The 19,714-nt window shown below is 46.9% G+C and overlaps 1 protein-coding gene across 1 annotated transcript in view; it reads right to left on the minus strand.

Annotated features, from left to right (window-relative positions):
* Window positions 1–5,278: 5,278 nt before the first annotated feature.
* Window positions 5,279–19,714, minus strand: part of LOC119466429 (uncharacterized) — a 217,391-nt gene continuing 202,955 nt past the window's right edge. Inside the window, exons 3-5 of the mRNA XM_037726942.2 lie at window positions 13,688–13,867; window positions 12,923–13,285; window positions 5,279–8,479 (exon numbers count right to left, since the gene is read on the minus strand). Of these exons, the coding sequence (XP_037582870.1) occupies window positions 6,821–8,479; window positions 12,923–13,285; window positions 13,688–13,867 (2,202 nt within the window). The 3' untranslated portion in view covers window positions 5,279–6,820. The remainder of the gene's footprint in view (window positions 8,480–12,922; window positions 13,286–13,687; window positions 13,868–19,714) is intronic.

A 19,714-nucleotide genomic window follows, 5' to 3' on the forward strand; every position in this document is an offset into this window, starting at 1 on the left:
TAGGACTGTATCAAGACTGAAAAGAACCTCAGCCATCATTCCACCAGCACGGATATTGGCAGAGTCATCCAGGTACCTCAACAAAATAAATTCTTCGTGTTCAGATGTGCCTGCAACCTCTGAACAAACATGGACGATGCTGGCCAAAAGAGTTCCATCAGTTTGCCCTTCCTTAATCAGTTTCCTGGCCTTGTCAAATTCAATTTGCGCCAAGTATAAATTTTTTCTATGAATGCAAGCTTTTTCATTCCCCATTCTTGCTAGATATCATTCTTCATCCTTATCAAAACATAAAGGTGAACTGATCCTTTGCTCAAACTTAAGGCCCGTCATTGTCTATTAGCATAACATCGTTGTAGCAGTATTATCTACCGTACGTTGCCATGTTAAATTCCTCTCCTGAAATAGCAGACGCGGCATCGGTATGTGTCTTGCATTAACCTTTGCACCGTGTGCTATGTATCATTTCACTGGTTCACAGAATCTGGTTTCACAGAATCTGGTTGCAGAAACTTGCTCGTGGTCGCTGTGTTAGGTTTTTTCGGATTTGGAGGGCCTGGTAAGTTGCATTGGGAAGCAGTCTCTTGAGGTAAGCACCTGCTCCCGCAGTCCGTACAGCGACATAGACTCCCAATTTACACGCACCGTGATTGGTGCGCCCCGTTCCGTCCTTTCCTGCTGCAGCCGTGGGCAAATTGTGCTTGTGGGCTTCCTGAGCCGCGATTTGGCATACGTGTTTACATGGTCGGAAGTGTATGAAGTTGATAGCCACTTGGGTGGAAAGGCCCGCAAAAGTGGCTGACGAAGGTGATGCCCACGAAACCGACTTGTGCATATTGAGAGAAAATGGGGCACCCAGTGTCAGTGACATATTAGCGGCCCCGATAGACAAAAAGAAACGTGCAGGTTGGAAAGGAGGTAATGCTAAAACGCACGGCAGTCCATGTTGCTGTGTTGGGTGCAGCAGCAGATGCCTGCGTCACCCGATTGCTTCGGTATGAAAGTTGCTAATCTTCAACGGTGACTGTCGGTGCAAACAGGTGGGACACAATCTGCTTGCGCTGCTGGTTGTCGCACGTTACCGGACCGCCATGTGCGATGACGAAAGTGAGCCGTTTACGAGTTTGCGTTTATTGTTTCAGCGTATCTCAACATGCAAGTTTTATTGCTGCTCTTGTACGAGAACGTGCACTGCTTGTCTTCGACCAATAAAGTCGTACGTCCTGTTCACTCACTTGTGGCTTGTTTGTATGGGCGTCAGTAGGAGGCTCTTTGGTCTCCTGGCAATTACAACGCACAAGCTAAGCGGCAAGGCACTGAGGCACGCCGCAACGCCAGCCGGGCGAGCGCGGCGCGTACCAGCGTACGCGACGGGTAAAAAGCGGCCGTATTGGGTTTTGCACCAAAAAAAAAAAAGAAAATTTTCCGCTTCCTGTTTGAGCAGCGCCATCTGTCGGGTACACCAGTGAGTTCCATGCGCTGCCGCTTCTTATTTTCGTACCACTGTGGAAGGTACAGTTTCCCTTCTCTAAAGTTGGTCTTTATTCTATGGGAACACCCTCGATGGTTAAGCTGAGCATGGTGGGGTCTCCTGTCTCTACCTCTTTCGTTGCAACACTTTGCAGGGGTGGTTCAGACGATTGTAACACCCGAACGTTCTGTACTGTTCGCTTTCGCTTCGGCTGCAATTTTCCTTGCCGCCTGCAGGCTTTCTGAATATGCCCTTTCTTGTTGCAGAAAAAAAACAAGTCCCATCCCTAGCAAAATTTTAATAGAAGTTTTTATTAGTCTAATACAGTTTTGCATTAGTTCTATAAGTTTTGTATTAGACAAATAGAAATTTAATAGAAGTTTGTATTAGTCTAATACAGTTTTGTATTGGTTGTATAAGTTTTGTATTAGACCAATAGAAATTTCTATTAGTCGTACTGATTTACCTATAAGACCAATACGTCCTGTGTATTAGACTTATTAGCCTTATACAAACAGTGTTGCGTGTCTACTAGTATCTCTACCTATTAGACTAATAGGTCCTATTGACCTTATTACACCGTACTAGAAAAATTCTAGTACACTGTAGCCTTATACAGATGGTTGCTGGTCTGATACTAACATGTATTGCTGGATTCCACAGCTCTTGTTTTCTGGTGAAAGTTGATGAAAAAATTAGACTAGTGGACCGCTTGCTTGCATGGACAGGTGTTTCTATTTAATCACTGAATAATTAAAAATTCTGCCGTACAATTGTGCAGCAGACTGCGTTTGCACGTTTGCATTAGTTTCAGCGCACTAAGCTAGTGAAACTGGCCATCTCTCGGCGACATACACAAAAGCGGCGTGTGCCTACATGGTCTTGCCAATTTTGCTTCACTGAGCCTCGTCGCGATGAGTCGTTGAGGAAACAGCGAGTGTTTACAGCAGAGCGAATACTTCCCCACGAAAAAAAAGAAAAAAAAACGAACAACCAGCCGTAATCTGCAAGGCAGAATCGCGGTGCTCGGTCAGCTTGAACTACCGTAGCTTGAACGACGGTGCAATAGCAGCAACCATATTTGTTTGCGGCTGAAGATTCGTCAGTGTCGTATTTTCTGCTAAAGTGCGCATAAAGTAAATGTTGAACTTTTAGCCTAAATTGCTAACTTGATACCGCATATAAAAGGCCGTAATATTTATTGACATCAAAGAGCAGTATTGCAGAGAAGGGAACACGGCGGGTGGGAAGGACATAAAACTGCGACCGTAGTCAGCCGTAGTTGCGCACAGCACGTGTCCCATGGCGGCTGCCATGTCAAGGCGAGGCGTGCGTGTTAGTGAATGAACAATGTGTTTTTAAGGAACCCGTGGTGTTAGCGCCTGCGCAATCTCATTCGTGCAGTAGTATATTTGGATAGTTTTATCTATGGCTGCTGTTATGACTTCAAAACAACGCAAGGCAACTGTTTTACCCCTGTCCTTCGCGGCTTTGTGGATCTATCTGCGTGCATCATGTGCAGCGTTTTTCCCGGCGCCGATTTACCATTTCGAGGTAATTATACTTCTTATTTATGCTTCTGTAGTACAGTATGAAGTGTTTTCTTTTTTTTTTTATCCTGACGGTGGACGTAAGTACAATGCCGTCGGGCGGATTGCTGTGTACGTTGCAGCAATAACATGCCTGTTTCTGACAACGCTGTGCAAGATTTCTGCCTAGAATTCCTTATATCTGTCTACAGTTTCGATGGAACACACATCTTAATGTTGATTTTGTGTGCTTTATAGTTGTCCTGTCATGTCAGGTAGCGTCATTTTTATTATGATAAATATTTTGAGCTAGCATATATCAACTGTCCTAAAATATTGCGGTGCCACATTATTCTAATGTGGAAGCAAATATTGCCAGCTTAAACGTTTAGTGGTAGAACTAGCACCCCTGTTTTTAACTGTTTCTGTATGTGTGTATTTTTGTGCCCAGGTTTTTTTAACCACTTCCTCAAAAGTACGTCCTCTGGTCGAAGTCAACTAAAAGTTCTCAATCAAGATTGCAGACCTGACGAAGATCTCGAAAGAGGAATCGGTAAAAAAACATGCTGTGCGAATAAATGCTTCTAGCAATTTTATCTGTTTTTCGTTATTTGGTGTATCGCAACATTTTCTTTCACAGCAATAGACCTATTAGACTAATACACTAATAGGCCTACTAGACTAATACACTAATAGATCTACTAGACTAATACACTAATAGACCTACTAGACTAATAGGCCTATTAGACTAATACACCAATATCTATTAGACTAATACACTAATACACCTAATAGACTGTATTAGTGTCAATAACCTAATAGGCTATTAGTTTTTGTATTATAATTTTTGCTAGGGATTGACGTGCGGACACGCATTTTCAGAGTGAGGAGAGTTACAGTGGAAGCATTTCGTTGATCCCCTGGAGCGCGATTGGAGATCTTTGTTCGAAACGCGTTCTGTTTAGTTGCGGCAACGTCACGAACAGGCAGTATGCAAAATTTGTGAGAACAGGTGCGGGAGGGAAAGAGCAGGCAATCGGCATGCGGTGAACCATTCGGTAGCCGCAGCCGCCGTTTGGATCCAATCCGATCCACCAGACGTGCCATGCGAAGCCGGTCTCGTAGTGAGCGAATACCCGCTCGAACTCCACATCTCTCGTCGCGTTCTGCTCCTAGGTGACGACGTGCTCGTAATCAAAATTATTAACAGGAGCGTATCTTCATTTTGGTGTCACCTCGCTAGCCGCTCGCCAGTCGCTATGTAATATAATATAAATATAGTATATTTAAAACAAGTATAATGTATTTCTTATATCGTGGTCGTGTCTGACGGATAGGCAGCGCAACGGTGGAGCGGAAACAATGCGGCTTTATTTAGCCATCAGCTTAACAGCGGTGGGCGAACTGCCCGGTTACAGGAATGAAAGCACGCGCCAGCTTGAATGCCGGCACTTTTGAGCACAACCAAAGGGTGATAACGCTCGCGCTCCTGCCACGCCGCATGCCCAGCTGTGATGCCTTATCGCCTAGGTGCGCGACAAATCACCAGGTTTCGGATATTGGTGGAAAAAAAGCAGGGACAAAAATAATTGGACCGGATCTGTTAACATAAGTAACTGTGCACGGTAAAATGAAGGCTTTAAGATATAGGTTTTAAAGGGGTCATGAACCACCCTTTGGGCTTGTTGAAAAAAAAAAACATTTGTTATGAACAAATGCTGTTATGAACAAAAAAAAAACGCTGTTATGAACATTTCAGCCAAATTTTCCAGTCGTACGCGACGCGTGGACTAACGTGGAGCTCGCAAGCGTAGCGCGAAGTCACCTTTCTCTCAAACCCTCTCTTTTTCAACAGAAGCCTGCTCCTTACTCTCTTCTGCACACTTTTTTTCGTCATATAGCGAATTCCCATTAGCGGCTGCCATTGGCGAATAGCTAACATCAATCAAGAAGACAGCGTGCTCAGGCCACACACACTTGCGGCAGGCCCGTAGCCAGAAATTTTTTTCGGGGGAGGGGGCATTTGCTGAAAGCCTCGACTATTTTAGGAAAGCCCCTATTTTTCCGCGATTATTTCCGGTAAAAATCGCAGTATGTAAATTATGCGACTTTTTAAGCACTATTTTATTATTAGTTTCATATCTTTAGTTTTGAGATAAACCTTCCTAATAGTATAATATTTTATACGGACGATTCCTCTCAATAGATTTCATTAATAAAAAAACAGCGTTGCTCAGAGCCAAAAATAAAAAGACCAAAAGTAGAAATATTCGTTTTATTGAGGCACACTCAAGAAGAGCTTCACCCGACGTCTGACATGGAACGGTCGGCAGTGATCTCGTCAGGTGGTCCCACAAGTCCGCGGCGCGGTGCGTCCGTTTGCTTCAAAGTCATTATCCGCACCTTAAGTTCGGAAGCCTAAAACAATTCTCCGTGCGTTCATCGTAAACGTTGCGACGGACTCTGTGTAGAGTGACATCAGAGCCAACCCGTTCAATCATTCCTCAACAGAGCTGTTGCGAAGGTAGGTTTTGTGGTGCGTCGAAAAGCTTCTTTCAGCTGCCGCTGTGGTGACAGGAAGTGTGGAAAGTGTCTTGAGCAGAGTGCTGATATTTGGAAACAGGCTGATGTTACTGCTTGAGTGCCTCGGTCGCATACTTTGGCAGCTCTTTTGGAGGCGTTACGTGCCACTTCTGCTTCCATATCTCCCACTCTCCTTTGATCACTTGGACACTTTTGGGTTCCATGTCCGCCATGTAGAATTCTACTGCCGGCTGTAGCGGCTCAACGCAGCTGTAAGTGGCGTAATTCGGCAGCATGAGTTGTAGACTGTGCATAATGAAGACTGTAAGCGTGCCATGCGTTGAGTTGTGGCTGAAGAAAGGGTGTGATCTGTGCCATCACACAGATCGCATATATCTGTGTGATGGCACACAGATATATGTGCCATCAAACTCGCCGTAAAAATTCACTATTTGACCACTTTAACAAAATTCTTTTATGCACTGTAGCACAAAAATAACTGGAACGCCCATGTATTTCGTCACACACTTTGGAAATATCTCTAAAGTGGTTTAATCCTGAAAATTCATTTCAAGTGGATGCGTCTTGCCAACTCACAGGCTACACCTAGTTAATTGCAACATGTGCCGTAACGCAATTCGTTAAGTTAATCAGTAATGTTTTGCTAATTAGTGCAATATATGTTTTGATTTCGCGTGCTAGTATGTCCGCCTCTTCGCATAATCCAGCTTGGAGACAAGAATTATGCTATCTGCGACCGGCAATCTAAGAATTCCGTAAAGCTTCAAAATGATCACCCTGTATAATATCCTATAGACGCTGCCGTGCTTTAATGCGGCTTCTACCCATTCTCTGCCTTGTCTAGCTACCTCCTCTCTACCATTCTAGCTGCCTCGCTTTTGGACTGTTGTGCGTTGGTACAAGGGTAGGCGCTGCAGCTTTTGCAACGCTTTTGCAAAGCATCAGATAATTACAGCAGTCCATATGGTATTCTGGCGACGCCCAGGGAGCTACAGAGGGGATTGCGGCGACGCGATGGAAAGGTCGAAACGAGTTTCTCGCGTCGCCTTTCCTCTCTGCCACGCTCGCTCTTGTCATGTATATACACGCTGACATATGTGACATGGTTTATTTACTGAATATTTGAAATGCGCGGTGACATCTTAAAATTTCTTATAAAAGCGCTAAAGGCAATGAACTTATGATAACATGCAGAATGATGCAAAGTATAAAATGATGAGTGCGTTTAAGAATACTCAGTTCGATGTGCGTGCTGGACTGAAAGGGAGCTGCTGTATCAAAAATGGCCGAAGGGCGACCTGTCAATCGGGATACCCATGCAGTGCAAGCAGTTCCGTATTTCTGCCCGAACTGCGTCGTTGAGGCTTGAGAATTGGAAGCGACTGGCTCGCGGTCCATCACTTTCTGCCGCTGACTTGTACAGACAGGCGAGACCGAACAGCTCGTCCTCGGCTGTCCTGAGGGCTTCCTGGAGCTTCGCTACGAAAACTCCTTTCTCGCAGTCCATGCCCTTGCAGAGGATGTCCGGGCCCGCGTCGCAAGCCATGATCCGCTCCAGGGCGAACATGGTTGCCCTCGTGAGCTCCGTGTCCGCCACTAATTTGGTGGCGCACGCCACCGCAATGCTGTTGATATGCAGTGACCGCGAAATGACCGAGTCGTGCAATTGCACTTGTCCGTCGGAGCAGAACAGCCTTAGGTCACCCAGACTGTAGTTTTCCGTTAGGCCCCGCCGGAGACAGGGCACCAGGACTGCATCCGGTGTTTTCTCTTTAATAATAGTCAGCTTCACGACACTTGTATTCCTCCGCACAAAGTTTTCGAACCCGCGCGCCGTGGCTTCTTTCAAGCAGTTCTCGATCACTGTCAGTGACCTGATGGATATTGAGCGCTGCAATCCTTGAAGAATGAGCAAACTGCTACCGGCAGTGGCGACCATGTCCAGCTTGAACTTGCGGAGAATTACACTTTCTCGCAAGAACCGCGAAAGCTGTCTGGCGTCATTGTGGATACTGAAGTGGAATCCTCGGAGTGATAGGGTCGTCAACATTTCCTGCACGTTCATAAGACCCCGGAACAAAGTCCCAACTTTGCCTCTGGCTGGGCCGTGGAACTCAAGGCGACGAATTGGAGTGCCCTTTTGCAAAGCCGAGGCGATCGTCTCTGCCCGAGACGACGTGAAAACCCAGTGAACGCGGTCGTCCAGTCCACTAGCCTGGATCTCTTGGAGAAGTTGGATCTGTTCACACTCCTTTCCCGTCAGAACGCCTAGCTTCACCTTCGTACAAGGGGAGCCGTTTCGTGAAAGGGCCCGCACGAACAGGAGGGCATCGGTGCAGGAGAATCCGCAGCACTTCAGGTTCAGCGTCTGAAGATTCTCGTTGCTTTCCATGGCCTCGCTTAACGGGACCACGGCGTGCATTCCAAGACACGAATCACGGAGACACAATGTTTCCAGCCAGCGGCTGTTCTTAAGCAGGGCTCCCAGGTGCTTCCAGGAGCAACTTGTGTACGACATCCATGTCATGTCGAGGCTGAGAGTGAGGTGTCGCAGCGTCATGTTTTGGGTCAGTGCAGAAGCTAGTGTGTCCAGATAGACGCCGACCGGGGAACAGCGTCCTAGCTCGAGCTCTATCAGCTGCGCGTTGTCCTTGAGTTTCTCGAAGAGCTGGCTAAGGTTGCACATGATTTCAAGGCGCAGAATTTGCAAGGAGGTATCCAACAGCCTCGAGACCAGTTCAGTGCGCGTCGTGCTGTTACGAATCCTCCCTCGCAACTCGAACTCTCGCGGTCTGCGGTGCTCCTTGAACTCCTGCGCGAGTCTGGCCAGGACTGAGTCTTCCATGGTCACGTTCCGAAGGGTCAAACACTGCAGTCCGTGGTTGGTAATCACCAATGAAGAGAGATAGATGCCCTCAGCTTCCATCAGTGTTACCTGTAATTGAAGGGCAATCGATGTTGTCAAGGAAAAAAATAAATGCCACCAGGTGCGACACATCACAAAGATCCGGCTGTTGCGGTCCTTACCCGTTGGTATTTACTCATTCATTAATTAACAGAAAAAAAAACGTTTCCGCACCTTCCGCCCTATACGTTAACGTTGATGTTGCACGGGTTGTCAGTTAACAGATTTTCCCGACAAACGGTAAACCGCTTACGCGACATCTCGTTTCTTTATTTGGGGCTTAGAAAAATGCAGTTTGAGAATGATGCAGCTTATGCATGAACATCCAGCATGTTGCGTTTTCTAGTATCACCTCTACTCATTCAGACCTGCGCTACGCTCTCATCTTGCCTTGAAATCTGCGCTTGTCAAAATCTGCATGTATGAAGAAAGCAGCACAGAAGCACGTTCTTTTAAACTTTCAGACTCCCTAAAGGGAAAACGATTATAAGCCATGGCAAACAATGTCTGCGTAATTATTATATATAAAAAAGCCGGCAGATCCCACGCCCTGTGGGAATCGATGTTATGCGAAGCAGTGTGCGGCGAGCCTACCAAGTTAACGAAACGACCACGAGAGCACCAAGACTTAGGCGGCTGTTTCATAAGCTACATGACAAGCATATCATGACATTCAAGTCATGAGTTCTTAGGAGCACTTTTATCTACGCCTATAGAGCTTAAGGCGAAAGCTTTATTCATGCGCATGGCTATGACTTCGACCATCAGCCTTTTGCCTTTTCCTTCACTTATTACCACGTCCGAACCCATTCCATTAACTTTTGAGGGTTAATCTTTTTCGTTGAGTCACTGTCATTTTTGCTGAGTCATGATCATGACTATGACTTCTATCATCCTTTAGTGTTTTCATCACTTAGTACCCACGTCAGAACCCATTCCATTGGTTTTTTAGTGTTAATCTTTTTTCGCTGGGTCATTGTCATTTTAGGCGACTGTTTAATGACCTGCATGACACGCATGTCACGACATTCATGTCATGCCTATCATTTATGTTCGCCATGCACTCTTGTCATGTTATGCCAATTTTGGTACACACTAAGTTAACGAAACTACCATAGGAGCACCAAGACTTAACCGACTGTTTCATGACCTACATGACACGCATGTCATGACATTCATGTCATGACCTATTATTTGTGTTCGTAATACACTCCTGTCACGCTATGCTAATTTTGGTAAATACCAAGTTAACGAAACGACCATGAGAGCACCAAGACGTAGGCGGCTAGATAGATAGATACTGTCAAAGTGACAAATGTTTGCCAAAAAATGCTTCGCATTTAAAAAGATTGAGGCGTCGCAAAGATTTATCATGTGTCGATAACTGCAAGCATGAACCTTACAGTTATATTTTAAGTGGTTCATCAATTTTTTCCTGTTTTCCGTTGTCTTACATGCCAAAACCACAATCTGATTATGAGGTACGCCATAGTGGAGGGCTACGGATTAATTTCGACCACCTGGGGTTCTTTGACGCGCACCTAAGTCTCAATGAACAAACGCCATTGCATTTCGCTTCCATCGAAATGCGGCCCCCACTGCCGGGCTGTTTATTCATCATAGATTGGCCTTTTCGGTTTATTGTAAGCAAGTGTAAGTGATGTGCCGTTCCCCCCGCTTTTTTTACGTGGCTACGACAGGGTTGCACGGAAGCCACCCGTCGCAGCGGCTGCTGTGTAAAGCGCGAGACACACGATGCGATTTTGCGTGCGATCCGTCGTACGACACGCCGCATCGGCCGCCGCACTCAACAAGTTCTCGACATATTCTGCCGCATGCGGCGCCGAATCGCACGCGCCGCATGCGACCGACTGCCCGATCGCTCGGACGGCCGCAGCCAACGACAGCGCCGCCAGCGTGTACGTCATGGTCACGTGGTAGAGCCGGAGGGGCGGGGCCGGCGAGCAAGCGCTCCGATTGTCCCGGTGGCGTATTTACCTACTAGCAAATGTAGTGTTGCGTCCCCGGTGCTTTTTTTTTTTTTTTTCCTGGTCGAGATGCTGGCCTCTTTGCCGCTGACGGCGACACCGAAATCGGGCACACTTTGTTTCTGACACGCAATATCTTGTAGAATGAAGTGAACTCAAAATTGTGCATGCTATAAAACGTTGCGCGAAGTAGTAAATCGTTAAAGTGATATCGATTCGGAAGAGGTCAGCGCAGACGCCGCAGCCGTCGTCTATGCGATGCGGCTCGCCTGACTGGCGTGTTTTCTCATCGCTACGAACGGCGTCGGGAAAACCAATTGTATTGCCACTTATGAGCGACATAAATGTTCAAATGTTGATTGTGCTGACGAATATTGGCGCTCTATAACGAGCTGCGGACGGATCGCAAGGGCTTTCGACCCCGGATCTGACGGCCAGCGAACTAGGCCTATATACCGTCTCCCAGCGATCGCAAGCTCGCCTGGCTTGCTCGTTCGCTTCCGTCCGCGCCGATAAAATCAAATGTATTGCAATTTAAGCGCGACATAACTGTGTACACGTTGTGCTGACCAACGTAGGAGGTTTATTACGAGCTACAAGTGGTCGTGTCGCAAGCGACACCGGTCTCGAATTCGACGGCCCAGCGAGCTAGGCATGGCAGCTCCTAGCTATCGGCAGCTGTTGACGGAGCTCACACTGCGGACGCGGCCTTGTGGAAACACGTCTACGCTGCTTGCACAGACGCGTTTTTATTGTGATCGTTTGTGCGAAACTAGAGAACTGCAAATACGTTTGTTTTCACTTTGCGAAGTTCCGCAGTATTCCGAGCGTCCATGCAGGCCCGCCAGTTGTGGGCGGAGCTACGCACCGCACGTCGTTCGTACCATGTGTCCCGAATCGTCGTATGCGGCAAGTCGGACTCCAACGCGTCGTACGACGGATCGCACGCAAAATCGCACCTAGTGTCGAGCTTGCACGCAGCGCAGCGAGGCGCCAGGGATCGGAGCACCTTCTGTGTGTCTCTTATAAGAAAGAGTTTTCTAGTGGCCTCCGAGATCATAAGCTCAATTTACGCAATCCACGCATCTCCGCCGAGCAAATGTTCCAAGTCAGGGGGGAGAAGAAACAAGTGATTGCCCACAATAATCCAAGACCATCTTTCGCCATGACTGGCAACCTACGCGACCGTGTTTACATGCGTAATGAGGTTATTTCTAGACGCATATCGGGGTTTCAGCCGTGATACAAACGCAGCTAATTTGTACATGGTTTCTTACACATCAGTCCTTGCTTTTTTATGCGTTTTGTATACAGTGATCTGCGCCTTCCTTACTTTTTTTTTAAGAACAGGTTGCGCTTGCCACTAATTTGCTATTGCTCAATCTTCTGAGCTATATCGCATTTTATAAGTTTGATTACGGGCTTGATTAGTTGGCTGGTTTGTCAAAAACAAAATGCGTATTTGCTTTCGTCCAAGCATCTCGCCATAAAGGGTGTCGATATCATGGCATATATTTCACCTAGTCGCTCTCGTCGTCTTCTGCACGGCAAAGCAAAACTTCAAAAAGTGCATTTTAAATGCGAAGCATTTCTTGGCAAGCATTTGCCACTGTGAGTGTATCTATCTAGCCGCCTACGTCTTGGTGCTCTCATGGTCGTTTCCTTAACTTGGTATGTACCAAAGCTGGCATAGTATGACAAAGGTTTATGACGAACGTCAATGATAGGTCATGACAATGCCACGACATGCGTCTCATGGAGGTCATGAAACAGCCTCCTACGTCTTCGTGCTCTCAAGGTCGTTTCGTCAACTTAGTATGTACCAAAATTGGTATAGTACGACACGAGTGTATGAGTAACATAAATGATAGGTCATCGAAAAAAGATTAACCCTCAAAAACCGCTGAATGGGTTCGTACATGAATACTAAGTGAAAGAAACACTAAACGATGATGGTAGAAGTCGTAGTCATGAGCATGACTCAGCAAAAAATAACAATGACGCAGCTAAAAATGATGAACACTTAAAAACCACTGGAATGGGTTCGGACATAAATGATAGGTCATGGCATGAATGTCATATGCGTGTCATGGATCAGCCGCCTACGTCTTGGTGCTCTCATGGCCGTTTCCTTAACTTGGTAGGCTCCCCGCACACCGCTTCGCATAACATCGATTCCCACAGGGCGTGGAATCTGCCGGCTCGTTTTTTTTTTTTTTTTTTTTTTACTCTAGTCTAACCATACTAGTGGGTCGAAAGGCTTGTCTGATCGTCATACAATAACGTCCTCACAGTTGGCCAAGAATGATGAGCGGAAATAAAAATGAGAAGAATATGAGAAAGTGAGTATCGAATTCTGAGGGTTGGGAATCAAACCATGCGGCAAGCCATTGCTCAGCACCACAACATTGTGTCATGTTAAGAGGACTAAACTATCGACACCTTCCTGAAGATGCCTGGAAAAACCGAGCGTTATAATACTCACCCTATCGAGGGTGACGTGCGTCAGCAGCTCCGTTTGCTCGAGCACCAGAACCAGGGGGCACACTTTGAACGGGAGCTCGATTCCCTCGACGCCGATCAGGTTGACCGTGACGACCCGCTTGGCGAACGTGATGTGCTGCAGGAACTGCACCGGGCGAAAGCGCTCCAGCACCGACACGTTCAGGCTGATGCCGGAGAAACAGCGGTGCTCGCGGAGAAACCACAGCGTAGCCAAGAATACAACCACAGCTTTGGGGTCGTTGGGAGCCATGGGGTCACTATGAGTCATTACGAAGTCCAGGCTACCTTCCCGCAGTTCGTTGAGCTCCATGCCGAATGGGTTCAGGAACTTGTTCAACTCTTCCTGCATTGCACGCAATGGCAATGATGTTCGTAAGAGGTGCTTCCAGAAACAAAGTGTACCGGCATATACAGAGGGCCGTATATGTACAGTTCCCCACACTGTCTTGCTTAAACCCTGGTTTCCTTAGCTACTGCGGAAGCTGTATTGTGCAGTCGCAGTCTGTCCTGCTAACATATGTTTTATATCTGTGAAAATTGCGTTTTGTCGCCGACCTGTACAGACTAACGAAGAGACGAACGTCATCTGGTGTTAGCGACTGCAAACGCTGTGACCAGCCTTATGTGCTGCGACCTTAACATAAATTGCAAAAAGTAAACCGCTACGTTGGAGCTGATGTCTGGTGTGTGATAAACATGCGTCACTTCTGTGTGTGCACGTGGTTGCAGTGACAGAATGAGTTACCGCTTGAGTCACCATCCAGCAGCGGGCACCTCCTTCGTTTTTCTGTGTGCATGAGTTGAGCAGTGAAGGTATCTGGAATACATCGCGGGTGACATGGGCGGCCCTCTCGAGCAACTCGAAGTCGTCCTTGAAATGCTTTTCGGCAAACTGCAGGAACCTGTATGCCTCCATGTCCAGGACCTGAAAGCGTCAGATATGTTAGAGCAACATGGCGGCCCTCGAGCCTATAACAGCAGCAACGTTTCGAGTCCAATCCTACAGGAGCGTCAACCAGCACGAAATCATCAGTCGGCCGACGTTCCCGTGAGGCTATTGATGTGCGTATGTGATGCGTTCTTATCTTTGCCTCATCGATCCCGAGCGTCACACACACGAATAATCCGGGCACGGCTAATCTACGATGGTTACACAGAATCATGCGAATAGCCTAAACACGTGATGTACGAGGCGTGCACCACCGTTACTAGATTACTTTGCCAGTTTGCAAACTCCGCCGTAGGGTTGGTAATATCGAATAATGATTAATCGATGAATCGATTAAATGTATACCGCAAACCGATTAATCTTCATCGATGTCCACCTTTCATTTAATCGACTTAATCGATTAGGCTTGTTCCATTAATCGTTTTCGAGGGTGCGACAGGAGTGGCTCGAGTATTTTGAAATAGTACCGGAATGGCGACCCACGAGCAGTGTCTGTGCGGCTGGGGTAGAGCGACAGTCGACTGTCCTTCCGAGTCCCAATTGATGTCGAGTCGTGCGTTTCCCCTCTCTCCCCGCACACTCCACCACGCCACGCGAAGCTGGAGGCTTGAAATGCCCTCGCACTTCAAGGCACACTACAGCAATCCAGTCGTTGATCGTAGTGCCACTCCCAGTCCACTATAAATGTTTCACAGCATGCGCGTCGGCTTAGACCATGTATTTGACATAGCGATGGAGTTCTATATTCTCGCATGCTGGTTGTGTGCCCATTCAAAGGTGTTGGTTTCACCCAAACATGCCAGCCAATTGACATTCCTTCGCACTGTAGAAAAGATTATGTGGTTTAAAACCCTAAACCACCGACTTCCTTTTCCCCTGTGTACATTGCAATTTCTTGCTTATTTCAGGTGGACTTCACCTGTCACTTTTGCCATTTTCTTAATTCTTTAACTGTACTGTACTGGCATTCACTAGTGTAATGTACCTTATTAAAGCGAAGCTTTATATGTCTATAGTCGGATACAACTTAAGTCTGCAGTGAAGCCCCGCCCACGCCCTCATAACCGCCAGCCACTGTACATCCACGAGGCTGCAAATAGTTCGATCGTACTTCAAACTTTACCTAGTTAGCTAAATAAGGTGGTAACCACAAAAGTAGAATTATAGACGCGTAATTTTATACGTTTTCACTCAACTATTATAGTGGAAAGTACAAGTACGACAACTACAGTCGTATCAAGTATGACGCCATTTTGGAAACGTTGCATGACGACGACTTTGTTTGCTTCTGTGATTGGCTGGCGGAGTTACCCAACCCCGCGCGGTCCATGTGCCTTTTTTGCCAACTTGCTGTTTTTTAAGTTGTATCCTACTACACGCGACATCATATATGGCTAGGCGAAATCGCCTGTGTACACAAAACTGTCATCATCAGCATTGGCTCGAGCTTCGTCTTCTTCCGCAGCTGGCTCGTTGGCGCCCCTCGGGTTGCGTTCGTGCTCGTGCTCGGCAGGCGCTCGTGCCACTGCTCCCGCGTTCGTCGTCTGCTTCTACAGCTCGCTGCGTAGCCGCTAATCATTCCAGCGAAGAATTTCACTTCTCTTCTGTCGTCGTAATGGGAAGGCCGCGTTTACGGCGGTATGAGTCATTGCTTAAGGGGGCATGAGCCATTCATTGTCTTACGTGACGGAATAGTTTCATTTTTGAAATAATTTAATTTCGAAGAATCGAAAGCGGCAGTGGCGGACGAATACTGCTAACCACGCCGCTGAGCAAACTCTAAACATCGAACGCAAGCGACAACGGCGGACTGCGGGCACACCGTCAGTGACGTCATTCTCTCCGTCGCAGCCGAACGTGTGTGCGTAACCTCATAATTGAGAAATACTTTAATAGACTGCAGGTATTAACCCAGTGATAAACACCGGGGCCGCATGTTTCAGCTTCGCTGGTTAACCATCTTCACGGAGTGGTAGGGCTGACGAATTTTTTTTCATTCTGGACTAAGTGTCATATATTGTTTATCTTGTGAAAGCCACTAGTGCCAACTATAGTTAGTATTTAACAAGTTGAAGATTACCTATATCAAACGTTTATACACTTGTGTTTCAAACTTTGTTCCACCTCTCAAACATTAAAATAGGGCCCTACAAGGTAGGTAACTGCTTTTCAGCCTTTTTGAAAGGGCCCGGCAAAAATTTCGATTAGTCGATTAATCAATGAAAGACTCTGCATCGAAAGCGATTAATCGATTAAAGGCGAAAACGATGAATGATTAATCGTTAATCGAATAAAATAATCGACTATCCCTATACTCCGCCGGGATGCAGCGGCAAAACGTGGCCCCTTTCGGCTCCCGCTCGCGAAGTGGCGCTTCCGACGCCATTGGCCCGGTCGCATCATGGTTATGGAGCCTGCGCGCTGCGTTAAACGCAATTTACGCAGGCAATTCTGTGTAAGGGGAGTTATTTCCGAGATTGTGAACAAACGTCATTTCGATTGCGCAACTATGCTATCGTTTCAGCCACTAGAGCGATTCCACAGGGCAGAGATGCGACTGAAATGCCTCAATCTAGCTTGTGATATGCGGGACACCGCGGAAGCTGTCTGTATGTCTGCCACCTTGAGTATCCGTTCAGCTCTGAAGGTTAATCGGGTTCAGTTCTTTTTAATTCAGTTCTATTTAAGATTACGTGCTTACGGTGGGTCACGGAACATAAGCATCTGATGCCGCCGAAAATATTGAAACCTAGAACCACTCGTTTGTTCAAGAACACTCAATGCCAGGATACGCATTTTTAAACGCAAGATACCGAGGTACTTCAGTGAAAGCTCGCCATTTTTAAGGCTATGAAACGCGAGAGGCGACGAGAAGAACACAAGCGAAATTGAAAGCAATTTATTAAGACGAAAACGTAGATGGCTCATGGGCCGAAAATCCGACGTCCTGTGTTAAGGCACCTAAATTCATGGTGCCACCAACAAAGGTCATGGTTTCGAGTGCCTTAGTTAACTACCTTAATTAACACAGAGTTCATTAAGGCACTCGAAACCACGACCTTTGGTGTTACTTAAGGCAAAGTTAAGACATTTAATTAGGATATAGTTATTCATGGCACGCAGACCCACGACCGTTGGGGGTAGTCGAATCCTCAACCATTGGTGTTAATTAAGGCGCATTTAATCAAGGTATAGTTAATTAAGACACACGAGCTCAAGACCTTTGATTTAATTAGGGAGAAGTTCATTAGGGCACACTTAATTAAGGTACTCGAACCCTACGACCTTTGGTGGGAAATAACAGTAATAGGAAGAATAGGACGACACGTTAAAGGTGGTCAAAATTAACCCGGTGTCCCCCACTATGGAGTACCTCCATGTCGTGATTTTGGAACATATAAAACACCAGAATTTAATTTGATTTGTTAAACTCACGACGCATTCGAATATTAATGTCAAGTTATGTAATGAATTTCTCATGAGGCGCACACGCTTTCGCATTCATTCTCTTTTGCGTATGCTAAAGTGACTGCCAACTTTTTGAACAATACAACGAATAACATCAACTGGGAATCACATTTCAAAAGCCAAAGTTACAAAACACGCGCTTTTTTCTTTGCTACAGCCATCTTTTCCTTGCCTTCTAATTTATGGTTAAAATCTCGGGAGAAAAAGTGCATTCTTGTCGCAAGTTGCAGCGGGAGCACACGCCGCACGAGCTGCGTCGATACTTCTCGCTGGGACTCACAGGGATTGCGATCACTACGCAACAAAGTTGAACGCAATGTTACTAGATTTGTTAAAGGCAAAAAGAAAAAAAAACACCCGGCACAAGACCACGCCTGCGTCGACTACGCCAGCGTGGCGGCCAAGAAGCCGTAGGCACCGCCGACACCGGCCGACACCTCCGTTACCTCCGTAAAACTTGTCAAACGTAGGGTGCCTAAGGGTGCCTCGATGCCAGCGCCGTCGTTCAGGGTGGTGCCATCCTTTGACCGCACCCGCGCCGCCGCTTTCTCGCTGCGACGCCATCCTGAGTCACAGCGAGCGGTTGCGAGTGCTTGGTGCCGGTGCTTAGTTCGAGACACAGTGCGCGCGGATGCTTCGCTGACGCTTCTACTTGCTGGACAGTGTTCAGCCGCATGAATGACAAGCTTGTCAAGTGCATCGAGTCGACATGACGGGCTGTTGTGTTCCCAAGTGCACCGGATCGATGCGTAAAGGGCTTCGTTGTTTACGCTTTCCCCGGGACCCAAGCGAAGGAAGAGATGGGAAGCCCAAGTAAAGCGGTATCACTGGAAGGCAACGGATAGCTCCTACATTTGCGAGGTAAGTGTCAAGAAAGTTTAGACTATCGCATCGTGTTTTTCATAAATAAGAAAGTATTCTCTGATCCTCGCTCACGTACCTACGTTCGCTCACGAACTAAGCACTGCACCGATGCTGAGTTTTGCCTATGGTTTGCGAGCGCGCGTTGCATAGGCTTTTGCCGTTTTGATCAGCGCAGTCTATGCGAGTAGTACCCTTATTTTAAGAACTGACGAAAATGCTTCGCCGCGAAATAGTCTTTCATTAGCTACAAATCGTCATGTAAACCACCTATTTTACTTTTTTACGGGAAGCACACATCGTGTGTCTCTTGTTTCTTTTTTTTTCCACTGTTTCGTTTTTCGCTACTGGTTATTTGGGACTAAAGAACGCAATGCTTCTTCTGGGGAGAGCGGCTGTTGTGCACGTGGCAAGCGAAGCATTGTGATTTTCTCTATTCTCAGCAGATATCTTGTGGATTTCAGGTTGTTACGTTATATAGCTGATTTTTTTAGACGAATATTTTTGTAGCGTGGTGCTCGTAAGCCGATGGTCATTCGTGCTCATTCCCGATCGTAGTGGGTACTGTGACGGTCTTTAAATGCCTGTGCACGGTATGCCCAGGTGTAGTAGAGTTAAGGGGCATCATGGGACCAAAATGCTTCGGCGCTTTCTGGCATGGTGTCTGTTGTAGCCTGTGCATTTCTTCGAAACGTGTGAAGCGTGGTAATACAGCATTACTTCTGCGAAAATTTATTTTTAAGCACATCGTGGTGGTTAGTACACCGGACTTCGATCATGCCGAAAGGTATGTGCGACTCAAGTCTATTACTCTCATGAAGGCGGAATATGAAGTCAGCGCTTATGAAACGGCCCCCCCACTCTACGTGCAAGGGGGTTATTAGAAGAGTGAACCTCAACGACAGTCAGAGTGTTATCACGAAAAAGATCGTGCATGAATACAACCCAACGGCGTTGGCAGCACAGCGCATCAAAGCTACGGGCTCGGTTATTGTGCTCTTCGACGGATTGAAGGTGCCCAATTTTATCAAATATGGGTCAACCCTAGTGAGGTGCTTTCTGTACAGGAAACAATTTGACGTATGTTACGCATGTGGAAGAATTGGACACAGATCAGACGTTTGTCCCACACCTGATGTAGTGCAGTGCAGGGGATGCGGTGTGCAAGACCCTAGGGAGGATCATACATGCTCTCCCAAATGCAAGTTCTGCGGTGAAGATCACCCCACAGGTGACAAAGCTTGCAAGCAGCGGTATCAAATACCGTATGTAGTGAGAGTAAGGAGAAGAGAACGCTTGAAAGAGGACACCGAGATGGAATCGGCTCAACCGACAAAGGAGACCCCTCCGGGCGCTGGGAGGCGCTCACGCTCAAGGAGTGGTTCAAGATCAAGACAAGCGCTCACGCTCAAGAAGTAGTTCAAGATCAAGGCAGCGTTCAACATCAAGGGGAAGAAACCGTTCGAGGTCTCGGGAGGCGCAGGTGCGCTTCGA

The sequence above is a fragment of the Dermacentor silvarum genome, chromosome 10 (genome assembly GCF_013339745.2).
Source record: "Dermacentor silvarum isolate Dsil-2018 chromosome 10, BIME_Dsil_1.4, whole genome shotgun sequence".
Taxonomy (NCBI): domain Eukaryota; kingdom Metazoa; phylum Arthropoda; class Arachnida; order Ixodida; family Ixodidae; genus Dermacentor; species Dermacentor silvarum.